This window comes from Podarcis raffonei, chromosome 11 (genome assembly GCF_027172205.1).
Source record: "Podarcis raffonei isolate rPodRaf1 chromosome 11, rPodRaf1.pri, whole genome shotgun sequence".
In the NCBI taxonomy this organism is placed as follows: domain Eukaryota; kingdom Metazoa; phylum Chordata; class Lepidosauria; order Squamata; family Lacertidae; genus Podarcis; species Podarcis raffonei.
Genome location: NC_070612.1, coordinates 29,357,952 through 29,376,028, shown reverse-complemented (window position 1 = coordinate 29,376,028; position 18,077 = coordinate 29,357,952). Strand labels below are relative to the sequence as shown.

The 18,077-nt window shown below is 41.3% G+C and overlaps 2 protein-coding genes across 5 annotated transcripts in view; one reads left to right on the top strand and one right to left on the bottom strand.

Moving 5' to 3' along the window:
- The window catches only part of CERT1 (ceramide transporter 1), a 54,435-nt gene extending 44,566 nt beyond the window's left edge, over positions 1–9,869 (bottom strand). The window contains exons 1-2 of one of the 2 annotated variants that reach the window (XM_053409274.1): positions 9,568–9,869; positions 1,184–1,318 (exon numbers count right to left, since the gene is read on the bottom strand). In XM_053409274.1, the coding sequence (XP_053265249.1) occupies positions 1,184–1,318; positions 9,568–9,663 (231 nt within the window). In that variant the 5' untranslated portion in view covers positions 9,664–9,869. The remainder of the gene's footprint in view (positions 1–1,183; positions 1,319–9,567) is intronic. The other variant, XM_053409273.1, reaches the window with a different exon arrangement.
- A 243-nt stretch (positions 9,870–10,112) lies between these two features.
- Positions 10,113–18,077, top strand: part of POLK (DNA polymerase kappa) — a 33,814-nt gene continuing 25,849 nt past the window's right edge. For 2 of the 3 annotated variants that reach the window (XM_053409272.1, XM_053409270.1), the window contains exon 1: positions 10,113–10,333. The gene's annotated coding sequence lies outside the window, so the exon portion shown is untranslated. Of the gene's footprint in view, positions 10,334–12,997; positions 13,519–18,077 lie in introns of those variants that run through there. The other variant, XM_053409271.1, reaches the window with a different exon arrangement.

The window sequence follows — 18,077 nt, the reverse complement described above, 5'->3', positions numbered from 1 at the left end:
AGCTGTACATGTGGTTCTTACACATGCGATTCAGGTCTCTTGAGCCTGGCCTGGACAAGCCTTCTTTTTTTTTTTTTAGCCCCATGATACACTTTAAGAAACATGTGATGAAGCCACCTGAAGCCTGAATCACACATTAATACCAAGAGCACGAGAGCTGCTACAGCATGGGTGCTTCCATACAGATCTGCTGATGAATCAGGAAACAATCATGTGGTCACTTGATATGCTGGTCTTAAGATGGTTTCAGAATTATTGCAATATTGCTCTTACGTGTGTACACTGGTCACAAGATTCAGTTCAGACCATAATCTGGTGCTCTAGAAAACAGTACATTAGCGTCCAAGGCACTTTATTGCCTAACTCACTTTACAGTCCAACCAGGTCTACTTTGTCCTCCACACCCTTCACTATTGGAAGTGTTTGTGTGTGTGTGTGTGTGTGTGTGTGTGTGTGTGTGTGTGTAGTTTAGCATTTCCCCCTCCAAGATAAATGGATGAATTCTGAAAGCATACTAGCCCCGCCAGAATGGATAAAGCTTGCCAAATAATAGGCAAATAGATCCAGGGGCTTTTGTGCTAGGCATATTTAAATTTGATTTGGGAGTCACAAATAACTAAAATGGATTTATTTTGGGGGTAATATCATTCCCACTGATTGTAAGCTTGAACTGTCAGTGGTGTCTGCTCTCTCTTCTTCATCAACCACCCCAGTATTATTCCTTGTATGGTAAGCTTAAAGATGCTACTTTAATTTTTGACAGATACAGGTAAGCAGAAATTGTTCTGATGTCTGGATTGCTGAGGCACCGTAAAGTGCTTCAGTGTCCCTGCTTTTGTCTCTTGCTTCCTCATATACTTCCCATTTCAATTCTAACAGATCCCAAAAACCCTATGAGGCACCCCACTTAGAATTGGGATTCACCTGAATCCAAGGCACACGCTTGATTGCTGTGCATCTCAGAATTTTATACTGTAAAATAAATTCTTGCAAAGATTTTCTATCCTTCCTATAGCTAACTAAAAAATATTGACAGCTCTTATGCAAGTATTTCTAAACCATATTGCTCTGACAGAAGATTACACTAAAAATTATTCTTTTTTTACCATATTCGCTTGTATTTATTATTGTCTGGAAATGTACATAAAGCATGGGCACAAAGAAACTTTAAAACAACACTTACTGTAATGACAGCCTTACTCAAACAGATTGAGCCTCTGCAGCCATACTCAGTTTCATCTTCAGACTTGTAGTAACTTAGAGTATTGTTCTTCAAGACCACCCACCGGTCCTGCCACCCATGGATGTAGTTGGTCCACTAAAGAAAACAAACACATACATTTTTTGATCAAACAAAGCTCCATACCATTTGTGCATAATTTTCTTACGAGTGAAACCCAACCAAGTCGTACTCAGAAAATAGACCCAGCGAAATCAAAGTTACTTAAATTCATTTACTTCAATAGCTATACATACTCTAAGTATGACTAACATCAAACACCACCCATAGTTTTTCCAAATCTTGTTTTAAATTTTTTCCCATAAAAACAAACGAACTGTTACAATTTATATGCTAATGTATAGTGCTTTAATCAAAAGTTACAACACAGAGTAAAAAAATGGTTCTGATGCAGACAATCTGAAAATGAAATGCCAATTCCTTAGAAAATAAGTGTTCAAAATAAACAAGATCAGATGTAGTAGGGACAATCATACCAATACCATTTAAGAAGTGGCAGATCTGCCACAATTCACAATAAACATTAGGTGGTTATGTCCTATCACCAACTATAAACTCTAGACTGAAATACATGGTTTGTATTCCTGTAAATCTGGGCTGCCTTTTAAGAAGAGGCTAGTCTACAGTCCTCATCATGAAGAAACTGATTGTTCAGAATAAATATGTTGCAGGCTCAGAAACAAAAACAAAAATTGGACACAGATTTTAAATGTTTATATTCGCTAGCCTACATTTAACTATTTTTTCCCACACATATATTAAACTCCTTCCTCTCTCATCTCTTTGTCAAAACAGTCATCACTGTGAAATGAGAGTAGCACAATAAAACAGTACATATAACTAAAATGTACACTGATGCACATAGTTTATTCAGAAGAGCTATCGTGTTTCACCTGGGCGGAAAGCTCAATGAGTAGATCACTATGTGATCTCCATGTGCTTGAAAGGAACATTTAATAAATACAAAGCTCCACAATAAACTAAAGTATATAAAATGACATTTGAATATACATTTAATATTTGGCATTAACACCCCGTTAGCATTGTGCAATGGATTTTGGGTTCCTAAAATAAATACTACTGGTAATACTGCATTAACATCTATGAAAACAGATTCATACAATCAGTCGTAAGTACAGAAGGATTCACTAGCTTCATCAGACTTTATCAGATTTTAGCTTCAGGCGATCCGTAACCTCTGCAAGGGTAGAGTACCAAATCTGAGTATGGCCCACAGAATGATGAGTACTAATGGTTTCCTGAAATGACTTAGGGAAGGGATATTGCTGGTGAAACTGCCAGCACTGGCTTCCACTGGGAACCAGGCGAGGTGGAATAGCACTACCTCAAAATAAGACAGAGCTGTCTACGTTTTCTTGGGGGCTCCCTGCATGTATATAAATATATTCATCTGTAAGTTAAGTTTTTTTTCACATCCAAAACCTGACAAGCATCTGTTAGCTTCCAGACAGAATGCTGTTGAGGTGCTAGTTTGGCATGGGGTGTATTTACAATGGGGGTGGGGAGGTAATTAGCCAGCTCAAACACCTATCAGCTTAGAAAAAGCATTCTGGAAGCAGGTGTTGTGATGTGTTTTTCAAAAAAATAAAAAGCCCTTTATTCCCTAGACTACACAGTGATGTTTGAGGTGAAAAGAAAATGAATAAAGTTGATTTTTCCATTTACTACTCTCCAGAATTCTCATCCAAGCTTAATAGCTAAAAAATGCCTGTGTTTTTTAATGTTAGATTGCTTTGAGCTGTTTCACAGGAAGCAATTCATAAATGGAATGAAATAAATGCTTTTATTTCTCTTTTTCTACTACCTGCCACCCAATTCTTTAGTACAGTAGATACTGCCTCAAAGATGGATTAGAAAGGAAGAGGGTTCATTCTTTCCCATCCTTCTGAACCCTGCCTAAAGAAGACTAAAAAGAACAGGAGCTGAGTAAACTGCAACATTTTGCTGCAGATAATACTTGTATCAAAATAGGAATCTACAGATACTAGCTGCTTGAGTTCTAAAATACCTGGCATACAGTAGTGGGGTATGGGGAAAAGCTGACCAAAAATCTTCCTGGCTTTTAAAACTGCCAATTCGTTTCTATGTGCTTGATATCCCTAGGTTTTAGTTCTATATGAAATATTTTATTTTCTGTCCAACAGATGCCAAAGGCAGCTAACAATTAAACTAAGCACAATTTAAGAAACATAATGTTAAAAGCCAATTGAATACTAAAACATAAACACAGCAGTAGATAAAATGTACATAAAAACTAACCAGATTAATGCCTGCCAAAATAAATATAAAGTTCTATAAACTATTTCACTGGTTCAACACTGAACCTTAGAGGTCCTTTTCAGAGGTCAAACAATGAACTCCAACTTTTATGTTAAATTAATGAAGAATAATCAAGCACAAATAGTCACATATAAGCTTCATGGGTTAGCACTTCAATTTTTGAACCAAAGAGACTGAACTGAAGTAAGCAACCAGTTTTGTGCATTCTAAGCAGACACCCAAATGAGACAGCAGAACTCTGAGAATTCAACAGCTAATTTAACTTAAGTACCAGAGGACTGCAAGTTAATTGAGTTCAAGTTAATTGACAGCAAGCTGAGGAAAATATTTTAGATCAACAATAGGCAGTCCTATTTAGGTATGGGGTACTGTCAGAATTCTTAGGGACCACTAGCAGTCAGTTTTAAGGGCCTGGGCAACACTCAATGCCTTGAGTTTTTCCAGCTAACAAGGGTTCTTCTTTTGTTTTATAAAAAGGCGGAGTTTCAGAAATCATTTTGAAGTAAAACCTTGACCTAGCATTGGAATAAAGCCAGGAAAGGAGCAATGTGACCACAAGTTTCTCTTTGGAATCCCACACAATCCTGATTAAGTCATAGTTTGTCTTACCATGATTTCTGAACCAGGCCATTGTGTTCTCATAGGATTGTCATAGTGAATGAAAATGGTAATTACAGAAGCATGCCTTTGTGCCTGTATAGTTGCATTTTTAAACAATTCAAATTGGCAAGTACAATACATTAATCATTAGAAACAAACACAAAGTTTTATACATACACTCGAAATAAAAAAGTATTCATTTCTTAGTTAAAAAAAAGTTTTCATTTCTTTTAACTTAAGTAAACATTATAATTGAGAAAAGCCACCAGGATTTATTTCCAATAATACAATAATCAGTTCCACACATTTCACTGCTCAAAAGGCAAACAGAACTATTCATCACAGCATAGAAAACAACATGAATGGACAAAGCCATAGTGCAGTTCTTGGAATACAGAGTTCAATTCTTGCCATCTGCAGTCAAGCAAGAACAGGTACAAAGAGCAACCAAGATTTAGGCATATTTGCAAGGAACCCCTATCAGTGGGCCAATGCAATTATTAGAATCATCTAAAGTGTCACAAAGTATTGAGGAGAGTTTTGATTTTTCATTACTTTGTGACATCTGAGATAGCCCTAATAAGTCACCAATTTATTATGAATAAAATTCAATGGTATTCATCTACTGGCAGAATGGACACTGATGGTGGAATAAATTTCCTCTCCCAATCATCTGGAATAGATTATGTGGGTGTACAGTCGTTACAGAGGAAGGTGGTGTCAGCTTAAGAGTCAATTTAGGAATTTTGGAGATTTTCTAATGAACCATGGCTACTTACTGCTGAAAACAGACATCACCACCACAATTTTCACAGGTCATGTGATGGACCCAAGATTATAGGTAATAGCCAGTGTTAGTCATACTCATGAATAGACTCATTGAAACCAATCAATTTAAATTACCCAAGTCCATTGATTTTGATGCGTCTATTCCAAGTATGACCAGATATCATCCTATACATTTGCATGGCAAAAGTGAAAAGAAAATAACTTACTCTTTCCCAAATAAATGAACTCATTCCCTACCAGTATGAGGAGTCTTGAAACTAAGATGAAAAGTTATTTACCATATTTTTCCGTCTATAAGACGCCCCCTATTTCAGGGGATTCAGATTTGAGAAAGTAGGGGGAGATGTATCCGTGTAAAACGTGTTCCCTAATTTTTGACATTATTTTTTAGGGGAAAAACCTAGTCTTATACACGGAAAAATAAAGTAATTGATCAGTGAATTTACTGCAGCATAACATGAATTACACTTTTTATATAGACAGATGTTTGCAGATAGTAATGATGTGAGTGAGACAGCAGATTTGCCACTACAATTGGTGGCATTCAAGTCAGAGTTGACTAACTGAGATAAATGTTTTCATTGTTTTCAGTAGGTCTACTTGTAGTATGCCTACTGTTTGGTATCACCCTTTTCTGCAGTTAATTTTGTTTTAAAAGTACATTGTTACCTAAATTTTATTTGCAACATCATGAATGGATACAGTATCAAAACAGGCAATTTCAAAGTTGCAACTAACCTTTTCAGACTACTATCCCCTAGACACTGAACCAACTATACAATCTAAGCATGCTAAATTAGCATGCTAACAAGCTGATATAGGGTAAACAATATTTCCACTCAAACTTTTCCAGAAAATCCATACCACTGTCCCAGATTAAATTCATCAAAATGTAAAGATGCCCTGGTTAGAATCACAGAATTGTTGAGTTGGAAGGCCCACGAGGGTCACCTAGTCCAAACCCCTGCGATGCAGGGATCTTTTGCCCTTGGGACTTGAACCCATGACCCTGAGATTAAGTCTCTCATGCTCTACCAACTGAACTGGAACTCTTCAAATTATTCTTAACTTGTAACAAAATACTAGGACTAACCCAAAGAGAATTAGTTACTTCAAGTTACTTCAGGTAACTAAGTAAACATAATATTAAAATATTAAATAAAAGTAACTTAAATAGCAATAAAGTTTCCACCACTGATAAGTAAGATCATAATAGAACAGTCACTGGTTAACCCTTCCTCAATGGATCATCAAACAATCTAGTTTTAATTAATGTTCAGTAGAATTACTGAACTGAGGATTTCACTTTTAATGCTACTTGTATCTTAATAATATAATCCATATCTTAAAATATATATGCAATGGGCAATAACCTTGTAGAGCGGCATTTGATCAAGAGTGAAATAAATTTTTGCAAGTTCTTCCAGCTGCAGTCCCCTGAACTTTTCATGTCATCTTCCACATTCTTCTGAAACAGTGGCATAGCTTGGGGGGTGCAGGGGGGGCCAGCCGCACCGGGCACAACATCTGGGGGGCGCTCGCACTCGCAGCTCTCTGCCCCCTGCTAAAATCCACGGGTTAGGGGGCGCAAATTACTTGCTTTGCCCCGGGTGCTGACAACCCACGCTACGCCACTGTTCTGAAGGGTCCTCCAAACTTCTTGAACTCATTTTTGCGAGGTTCAGGGGCTGCAGCAGGAGGAGGGATTGGCAAAAACAATCTCCCATTCCCTTATGTTAATGGACATCTCTTAGATCAAAAGCCACTCCACAACAATGAGTTTCATTCTATAAGTTAAAATATATAGAAAGTCTTAAATTAGAATTGTATAAAGAGAAAAAGATTGTACTAAAGATAGAAGCAAGCTTAGCAGTTTGACAAGCTAACATACAGAAAATTATTCTTTGTATAGAATTCTACAGCGATAATATATGTGCATGCATAATATGCACTTGCATAAGTTGCCATTCAAGTGGGCATTCTATAAGAAAACAAATGGTGGTTTTTTTGTTCCTGTACCTTATATTTAGCAGAAGACTGTATTCTTGCTTCTTAAATCCTTGAAAATCTACTAATTTCAATTTATTTCATTTAATTAATGAAGACACAAATCACAAAGAAAGTTCTAAAAACTATGCAATAATGTAGCTCAGCTTTTTAATATGCAACAGGTTAGAGACATTTTGCAATTTAGATTTCCTTTCATTTATTCCTGTATAGATGAGAACAGGAAAGGCATCCTGGCTAACATCAGGGGTGGGCAGCCTGTAAAAGCAACATACATTTCAACCTTGAGATTTAACATTTGGAAGTCACATGATGACAAGGAGCTGAAATAATGTTGGTATAAATTGTACATTGGCTAATAATAAAAGTTGCATCAAGTTGCAGATTGAGTTTAAAACAAAAACTAAAACTAAACAGTTGACAAGAAAAGAAAGTTGTCAAGGATGTTGAATAATTACCACATTACATACTGTACACAACCGTCAGTACCTGCACCTGGCAACAGTCTAAATCCACACTGGTTGTGAGCATTACAATTCTGTTCAAAGATGAGTGCAGGTGAGCATTCTGTGCTTATGCTTTAGAGCAAAAATCAGGCCATTTAGCTAAAGCCAGCAGGAATAGTCAGTTTTGAAGAAAGCTGCACTAGACTCAACCCCAGGAGTCTCCATTCCTACTGAAAAATGGCAGAGAGCTGCTTCATATCTTTGCTGTAACAAAGATGCCTAAATTCCTTCTGGCAGCTAACTATCATCTAAAGTCATACTGGGCTAAAGGGCTGCATGAGTTTCCAATCTCTGAGATCTGGACAGCATGCCATGTGTCATATTCTTGTTACCTGATCCAGAGTCCCCATTTGCAGCACTTTGTTTACCTTCTACCGGGACGCGGGTGGCGCTGTGGGTTAAACCACAGAGCCTAGGACTTGCCAATCAGAAGGTCGGTGGTTCGAATCCCCACAACGGTGTGAGCTCCCGTTGCTCGGTCCCTGCTCTTGGCAACCTAGCAGTTTGAAAGCACGTCAAAGTGCAAGTAGATAAATAGGTACCGCTCTGGCGGGAAGGTAAACAGCGTTTCTGTGCGCTGCTCTGGTTCGCCAGAAGCGGCTTAGTCCTGCTGGCCACATGACCCGGAAGCTGTACGCCAGCTCCCTTGGCCAATAAAGAGAGATGAGCGCCACAACCCCTGAGTCGGTCACGGATGGACCTAATGGTCAGGGGTCCCTTTACCCTCTACCTTTATCTACCTTCTAATTCAGAAATGACAATACTTGGGAATTTAGGTTAAGTTTCCCTATAAATACGTGAAAACTAACTGGACTGCAAAAGCTTTTTCAGCAATAACGTTTTCCAACTTGAGCATCTCACAGCTTGTGCTTTCACTGCTTGCTTCAGTACACAAAACAGGGTCAAAAACATAGTGCAAGTGAAACTGCTTCAAAAAGCAAAATTACCATTTAGTTTCTGAAGGACTTAATCATATTGCTAAAACTTGATGTCTTGCTTAAAAACTTAGCTTTCTGTCTGAATAATGACTCCTTTGCAAGTTTCTAAATAGCAAAAGTGCAAAGGATTCACGCTAAAAATTAGAAATAATACAGGGACTGAAGCCTTAAAGTCCTCCAGTTGCGTATACAGCTGCTTTCTCCTGTACTTTCTCCCTATACTGTCCCTCCAGTCAGTCTATTTTACTGCACTGTTTAGAGCAAAGGTCACACCACTCTTCTCTATGGTACAATTGTGCGTTATGTGTTCATGCATATCACATGATTTTGTTTCCTTCATTTTTTTAAAAGAGGGAGAAAACAGTGTAAGGTTTTGATTTGCAGGCCCAAGAAGTTAGCTTTTCCAGTCCTGCAGAATCAACGAGTGGAAGCGCCCTGAGCGATTCCCCATACAGACTGCCTCGGCAGCATTACTCAGCCAAGCTGTGGCTACAAGTGAAATCTAGTCAGGATTACCAGGCTCTTGAGAAGAACCTGATGGAGCGGATTGATCTTTTCCCCGTCTCCGTTGCATCACATGTGCACACACACACACACACACACACAGAAATTAAATAATAAAAAGTCCCACTCCAATGAGCACGAATCTTATTTTACCAAGTCACCCTTCCTCAAACCAAGACTCATACTTTGATCATCAAGGAAAGGTGGCAGCGGCGGGTGGGCTCCTGGGGAATAGAGAAAGTGACATTCACAGACATTTTCCACCTAGAAAGGGCGAAGGCTTCTCTCTGAAACTAAGCAATCCGCCCCCCAACCCGGATAAAAGGTTTCCAAGACTGCGGAGGTAAAGCCTTTTTTAACACACCACTACCAAACCGGAATAATAACAAAAACAGAAGCCACAACACCCAGTGGGAGGCGGGGAAGGAGATGTGCGGAGACCTCCCTCTAAGCTGGGGAAGAGGGCAGGAGGCTCCTAGGCCGCCACCCTACCAGGCGAGGTGGCCAGTTATTGCGGGGAGAGGGGGGACTCGGCGCCAGGCTCCCCTACCGCAGGGGGCGCCCCCCGCATGTCCCCCGTCGACCACGAAGGAGACGAAGGGGGGGGAGGCTCAGGAGCTCAGGTGAAAAGCCAAGCCTAGCACGACCGCTCCGTGGCGGCGAGAGGAAGGAACCTCCTTACCTTGCTGAGGACTCCGCAGAGCTCAACAGGCGGCCCGGATTCGGTCTCGGGATCCTCTTCGGAGCCCGAGGAATTCCAGCTTTGGTTGTCCGACATGGAGGCGCCTCCCTCACAGCCGTTTTCAGCGGGCAGCGAAGCGACGAGGCCGCCGCGGGAGCTCGCTCTACCTGCCTGGCGCCTCTCTCCGCGAGGCTCCGCTCTTGCTCCTGCCGCTGCTCTCGCTCTCGCTGCTGCTGTCGCCGACGCCGCCCCAGCCCTTCTGCTTGTCCCCTTCTGGCCACCGCCGGGACCGCAGCGCCCGACTTAACCCCCAACCCCGCTCAGCGCACGCTGGTAGATAATAGTGCCGACCATCTGAGGCAGCCACGCCGCGGAGCAAGCGCTCGCCTCTCTCTCGCCTCTTTCCTCAAATCGACGCTGCTGCCGCCGCCACCGCTCCCGCCGCCATCTTATTCGAGAAACTCTCTCTCAGCCACTATAATTCTCCAAGCCCTACCCGCCCTGGCTTTTGGGTCAACGGCATGCTGGGAGGTGTAGTCCGCTGAGGGGGTTGGTTTCTGGCGGCGCGCTGCCCTCTGGGAAACGGGGCGGGGTCGATGGAACCAGCGAGTCGCCGCGTTCCTCGGGGCTTCTTGGGTGCTGTAGTTCTTGGGCGCGGGATTCTCAAGACGCCGGCCGTCATCCGTTCTCTTTTCTAAAGCCTCGGGTGGTCGCCATCTTGGCGCGGCTTAATTGTTGCGGAAGCGGGGGCTGGTGAGAGACTGAGGTGTGTCTACCTGAGCTTTGCTTTCCCTCCGCCTGATATATTGCTCTTCTCGCCTCCCCTGAAAGAGAACTTTTCTCTCCCCACCTCGTTTAGGAACAGCTATGGGAAGGGAAGCGAAGGAGTTCCTTCTCAGCAATGGGGCAGCTGCCTGTGTAGTTACATATAGGCAGATAAAAACATATAGAGGGTTTTTAGTGGCTCCGGGCAGCCGTGCATATAGTGTGTGCATAACCAACGCTTAAACCGAAGGAAGGGGAAACTGCAGTCCTTTGCAATAGTTACTTCTGAGGAAACATGCACAGCAGGCTCGCTCGGTAAGAGACAGGCAGCGACGCCTCTGTTGCCATGGTTCGTTCCCAAGTGACAGAAGCCGATTTCAGATTTTTATTTATTTTACCATAGCATTTTGTGGTGCTGCTAATTGTGGTGGGATGAGAAACGTGCTTGGTTTTGGACTAGGCTAGAGCAAGGAAAAGCAATTTCTCATTTTGTGGGGAGCATGCAAAATCATCCAGCCTTAAGGAACTAAAATGCATCTTGCAGTATACGCTGCCCTCTTCACAGGTAGCCAATGACACACAGTTGTTTATTAGACTTATTATAGCCACCTATCGATAAACACGCTTGGGGTGGCTGACAGCAAACATACTAGAATCACAAGACCATATGCAGTAATAATTAAAGCTTAGCAATCAACAATAAAAGGCAGCAACCCCCTGCTCCAAAATAACTACCTGCATATTTGATATAATCCAGCTAGTTTCCCGTTTTCCATTATATCTTAATCTACATTCAACAGTATAATGTAGTTTAAGATATAAAGGAAAGGAGGGCAGGGGTGTAGCAAGGGGGGTGCGGTAGGTGTGATCTGCCCTGGGTGTCCCTACTGAGGGGGGTGACAAAATGGCAGGCGGCACTCACTACGGAGCCTGCAGCGCGCTAGAGCCACACATCTCCGGCGCCCATAGGCTCCACGCTGTCCACCCACTGCCTCCCCCCCCCAGCTGTAGGGCGGCTGAGGCCCTGTGGCATGCCCCGTCCTGTCCCTCTTTAAGAGTAGCATGCCCCCCCGTCCCTATGGGTGCTGCACCCTCCGCCCCTATGGGCGGTTCGCCCTGCCCCTGGGCGCTCTGCCCCAGGTGCCCAAGGGTTCCACCACCGCTGAAGGAGGGAACTAGATGGAGGAAATAGACTTTGCAGTTACTTTTGGAAGTATAGTGGTACCTCTGGTTACGAACGCTTCAGGTTACGAGTGCCACTAACCCGGAAGTAGCTGCTCCTGGTTGCGAACTTTGCCCCAGGCTGCAAATGGAAATCACGTGCCGGAGGTGCACGTGCAGCAGGAGGCTCCATTAGCGAAAGTACGCCTCAGGATAAGAGCAGTTTCAGTTTAAGAACGGACCTCCAGAACGAATTAAGTTTGTAACCAGAGGTACCACTGTACAAGGAACCATGGAAGGAGAAGAAGGGAAGTCATTGGATGTACTGTTGTGTATTTAATGATGGACAATGTATATCTGAAAATTTAATAAATACATTTAAAAAACAAAACAATAAAATAACTTCCTAGAAAAAGCATAAAATAGTTTGCAGTCTGGTGTTTAAAAACTGCTTAAAAACCTCAGAAAATCTTCCCCTGTTGCCAAAAAGGCTGTAAAGAAGGGACTGGAGAGGCATCTTTGGAGAGGTTGTTTTGCGACTCAGATGCTACTTCCAAAAAGACTCTGTGGTAGCCCCAAGGTTCACTAGTTAAGGATATAGCAGCAGAACCTATGTATCTGACTATAGCAGTACTTCAGGCATTCCATATACAGTAAAATCTCCCACAAAGAGACCACTTTACTTACGGAATCTGATCAAACACTCCACCATACCTTGCATTTAAAATATGCCAGGGAGCAAATATAATTGATTTGGGGATCTGTATGCAGTTCATTTTGGGGACGCAGGTGGCACTGTGGGTAAAAGCCTCAGCACCTAGGACTTGCCGATCGAAAGGTCGGCGGTTTGAATCCACACGGCGGGGTGCGCTCCCGTCGCTCGGTCCCAGCGCCTGCCAACCTAGCAGTTTGAAAGCACCCCCGGGTGCAAGTAGATAAATAGGGACCGCTTACTAGCGGGAAGGTAAACGGCGTTCCGTGTGCTGCGCTGGCTCGCCAGATGCAGCTTTGTCACGCTGGCCACGTGACCCGGAAGTGTCTTCGGACAGCGCTGGCTCCCGGCCTATAGAGTGAGATGAGCGCACAACCCTAGAGTCTGTCAAGACTGGCCCGTACGGGCAGGGGTACCTTTACCTTTACCTATGCAGTTCATGGGTATGTAGTTGCCAACTTGGTTCTACAACAGGTCCCCAACTTTTGAGACCTGAGAGCACATTTAGAAATCTAAAAAATTGTGGCCATCACAAAATACCCATTTCACAATTTTTTTTTTATGCTGAGACCCACCGACTCCTGTCGAACAAGAGGCAAATTTATTATGCACAACTCAAATAAAACAGACAAAAAAGTAGGCCACCCCCTGCCAAACAAATAACACCTCCTAAAAACTTCATTTTTTGTTTTTGTAATCTAATGGTACACCACTTTGAAACTTGGTCTTAAACGGTATGTAAATTGTTGAAATAAATAAGTTTTTTTTTTTAAGAAGGGAAGGGCAGGAGTTCCATCATGCCCATAGACACCTACTTGGGAGTCCCATTTTCAAACTGATACTTTTATGTGGGCACAGTTGTACTCAGCCAGTGGTTCTTTTAGCAAACAGGCATGGTCATGATGATCTGGCTGGCTACAACTGAAGGTTGAATTATTGGGCAACATGTAGGCTTTGATATCAGCCAGGAATGCAGTTCTTACATTTTCAAGGTACATGTCAAAGGAGCAAATATAAACATCTCATTGACTTGCACAGAAAAAGAGTCTGCAAACAAATCAAATAATGTGTGATGGCCCCTTCACAGGATATTGGACAGTAGCTCTCTTTGATACTTTTGCTCCATCTGTAACCATCTTCCATATTTCCTGCCCCCTTGCAACATTCTACCACTTTGCTACTCCTGATTTCTTCCTATTATGACACGCTTCTTCAGAATCTGCATTCCTTATGTAAATTAGGCTAGATTCCAAACTCTGCTTACCTGGGAGTAAGTCACTGAATTCAGTATAAATTATTTCTCTGTAGATATGGTAGGATTGCTTTGTTGTTGTTGTTTTAGATGTTCATTACTACTGTTTCAGGGAGTTAGCCAGAGGGGTTGGGGAGTTCACACACTTGATGTGCTAGATTACAATTTTAGGAGCTGTTGGGGTTCTGTCCCCTAATTTCCCCAACATTCATCATGTAACATCGTTGCAGTAGTTGTAGGCTAGGAGAGCAAAAAAAGTCAACAGCAGAATACCATTTAGATCAGTGATGCTGGGTTAGCAGTACACAGTTTAGTTAAGCATGCATTTAAGATTATGCAAGATGAAAACTTCATAATGTCTCTTTTCACAATACCAACCTTTTCATCAAAATTTAATTGGAGCATTTTCAGTGTCACTGAATATGAATTGTTAAAATATTTTGAATTTTGATGGATGAAGTATTTTGCTTTAAAAATCCCAATCATTTAGAATATATTGTTTCCAACAACTCAGCCAGGTAGCTGCTGTGTCAAATCAATAGCCTATCTAGCTCAGCATTTTGTTCTCACAGTGGCCAACCAGATGCCTGTAGGAAGCCCACTATTGCAGATAAATGTTACAGTTCTCCCCTATTTATGGTCCCAAACAACTGGTATTCAGAGACAAACTACCTCTGGTATTAAAGATAATGAATAGCCTTGCCAAGAATCTGCTTCAGGAATTCCATGCAGATGAGTGAGTGACCTGGTAGAATCGTGATATATTTATTTGGTCTCCATACTAGCCATGGAGCAGGAAAGCCCCTTTATGCACATCTAGCACGAGAACTAAATAGGCTGGTGCAAGAGCTCTCTGATAGAAGTTCTTTTTATTTTATTTTTAACTATCCTGTGGATAAGAGGGCTGGTAAATATGTTTGTAGGTTAACACCTTTTGTGGGCTTCTTTGCAAGATTGCATTAGAACAAGTCTTTGTAGAAGAGGAAACAGTATTACTCAAAGAAACAGGAAGATCTGGTGGCAGGGATCTTGTTGCAGAAAGTAGGAATTTTGGGAATTATTTATTAAGCTTGATCTAGGGTAGATGAAGATTTGATATTATATCAAGCCTATTTTTAAATGACAGTAAAAAAAATCATAGCAAACTAATAGCCCGATCTATTGTTTTAGACATAAAATACTGTTTTGAGTTGCATTAATAGAAACACAGCACCCACCACTTAGGGAGTAACTGTCTTCTGCTTGGCTTTGATCATGCTTTTGCTGGAACGATTTTGTCTTGTGTTGATAGCCACACCTAAGGAGGATGCAGACAAACTGGCGACAGTTCAGAGGAGAGTAGAAATAGATAAGAATGTGAGAAATTGGCTATAAGAAATAGGAAAGGAAGAATTGTCTGCCTTGTGAAAATAGTATTAATGACAAGGTATTTTAGAAAGGTTGCCATAAGGAAGTGAAGAACAATTGTTCTCCCTTTTGCTGCCCTTTGCCTTGTTAGAAGTCTTAGGATAATTTCCAGTGCAAAGCCAACAAACCAAGAATAACGTTCTGCCAAGAAATGTTGCTAAATTTCTACTTTGGAGAGTTTGGAAAAGCATCTTTTAGGGAATATGTTTCCTGTTGCAGTATGTAACCTGACACTTGAATTCCCAATGTAAATTAATTTGCTATTTATTTTTAAACAAACCTTTGGTTGCTTATGGGACGCAGGTGGCGCCGTGATCTAAACCACAGAGCCTAGGGCTTGCTGATCAGAAGGTTGGCGGTTCGAATCCCCGCGACGGGGTGAGCTCCTGTTGCTCAGTCCCTGCTCCTGCCCACCTAGCAGTTCGAAAGCACGTCAAAGTGCAAGTAGATAAATAAGTACCGCTCTGGCAGGAAGGTAAACGGCATTTCCGTGCGCTGCTCTGGTTTGCCAGAAGCAGCTTAGTCATGCTGGCCACATGACCCGGAAGCTGTATGCCGGCTACCTCGGCCAATAAAGCGAGATGAGCGCCGCAACACCAGAGTCGTCCGCGACTGGACCTAACGGTCAGGGGTCCCTTTACCTTTACCTTGGCTGCTTACAGATGAAGAGCTGTGGGGATAATTTCCCTTTAGCAGTACAGTGGTACCTTGGTTTAAGAACAGTTTAGTTTATGAACAACTTGGATTAAGAACGCTACAAACCTGGAAGTAGGTGTTTTGGTTTGTGAACTTTGCCTTGGAAGCAGAACATGTTGAGTGTGTTCCATTTGTAAATGGAGTCCCCTGCTGTTGTGGGAAAGCACGCCTTGGTTTAAGAACGCTTTGGTTTAAGAACGGACTTCTGGAACGGATTAAGTTTGTAAACCAAGGTACCACACACATCCAGCTTGATAACTGTAATGGGTGATGAGCAAGAGATTTGTAGTTGTGGGAGGACTACTGTTCACCCTCTGCTTCTAACTGTAGAAGCTTTCCGTGTATAGGTGGTAGCCTAGGCCTGATACCCAACAGTTTCTGACTGTTTCTAGGCAAATTAATCTCTATAAATAAATAAATAAGATAAATAAGATAAATAAATAAGATAAATTAGATAGATAAATAAAAAGCCTTGCACAGTTTGATTTTGATTTCCAGATTTCCAGAAATACATACATGACCATTTATAGGCAAATGTAGATGGAAATAATAGAATTGTTGAGTTGGAAAGAGACTACAGGGGCCATCTAGTTCAAGCATTTGGCATCTTTGCTGCTGAAAACAAAGGTGTGTTTCCCACAGTAATAGTAATTTGCAACACTGTCCTGGGTATATAGCTAATTACAGGTTGGTTTTACAATTTTACCCTTGACAATTAACTGAGCAAATTACATAATTGCTTATCTTGAAGGTGTGCACTTTCTCTGTTCCCTCCACATCCTATACATGGTACTGAGTAGTCTGAAATTATGACAGCCAGGAAGAGCAAGTATATTGGAGGGGCTGCTGGGAAAGGGGTAGTGTATCTCTTACATTCCTCCCTCTTTCAGTTTCTTTCCTTTCCAATGTGCCTCACATCAGGTCTACAGTATTTTGTTTTTACAGTAAGAATGAATAGTCCCCATTAAATTGATTGGTGTAAAATAAACTCTCCATTAACTTCTGTGGCACAAAGCTACTGGCTGGGCTGCAGTAGCTCAGTGGCAAAGGGCTTTCAGCTCCACGACTTCACAAATTCAAACTACGTAGATACTTTGGATACTTTTATAGCTTAAGGAGAAGAGGAGGTATACAGGCCATTGTCTGTGGATGTTACTACCATTTAGAAAACAAATGAAAAACCTATATTACATTTCGGCATGTTTCTTTGTCTCATAAATTACAGTTGCCCTATTTGTTGATGCTTCAACATAATCTTATTTCTAAAGCATTTTAAGCCTTGCTTTCCCTATAGCTTCAAGCTAAGATTTTCTCCATCCACATTTGTATATGCCAAATGGTACGTTAGCCTGCTTTTTGTGTGGGAACGGGGGAAGCCTAAAGGATTTGTATTCAAGTTCTTGTCAGCTCTGATGGAACCAAAATAATCTGAATAACCTGTCATAATTGAAAAATGCTAGCCTAGATTAATGTTATCAAAAGATCACTCTGAACTATAACCATTTGAAGGAAATTATGCCTAGAATTACAGTTTTACTAGTCTATGATTAAAAATATTCAGTTGTACACTATAATATATTGTGCATTACAAGCTGTGCTTAAGATGCTTATGCTTGCTCTCATTGCTAAATGAAGGCTAGCCATTCATCTGAAAGAGCCTAAGGCAAACCAAACATCCTAAGTTCCTGAGCACATGCAAGCTAATCACACTTTCTCCTTGACATTATTACTATTCTTGAAACTGACAAGAATCTTGTGTTCCACCAGGGCTCTTAAAAATTGCAAAAGCTCTGTTAAGTGGAAAGAATGCTCCTGATTGTTCCAGAGGATTTTATGAGTGGATACAAACAGTGCCTCTCTAGGATTCTTGTATTTAGGAGCCCAGATATGGGTGGAGGTGGTTTGATGATCCTTAAGCTTTGGTGAATGCCTTTTGCTGAATTGAGTTTCACTTTAATAGTTAGCTAAAATCTGCTTTAAGGATGCCTCTTTATAAAATAAAGATTAGTACTCCACTTGAAGAAAAGTCAAAGAATTTGAATTCAGTAGAATGAAGAATTTGAAAGGATAGACATTTAGTATAAACATTCTTAAATAACGTAATCGTAACTGAACTATACCAACTTTGGTAGTATAGAAAATATGCCTGTGCTCTGTGTTGTTACCATAGAAATTTAGCAGATCGAAATTCATGTACTGAAAATCTTCCAATGCAGTTGACTTATTTTTCCTATTTTTATTTTTATCTTTTGGGCTATGGTTCTAAAGGTGTGTACAATCCATTCAAAAAGTAAAATAAATCTATAATAATATGAAGTACAGTTATTTACATTATATACTGTAAAGGGAAATCTTGGCAGCACCCTGAGATACGAGACGCTTCTTCTGCTTCATAATTGGGTAGAAGGTGAAAAGGGTGCTTAGTAGTTGCATTGTGTGACAGGAGGATGTTGTGGGAGGTTACCACGGGGTGGTTTGTGTGCAGGGGATTGCACAAAAGGAGTGGGGAAGCATGAA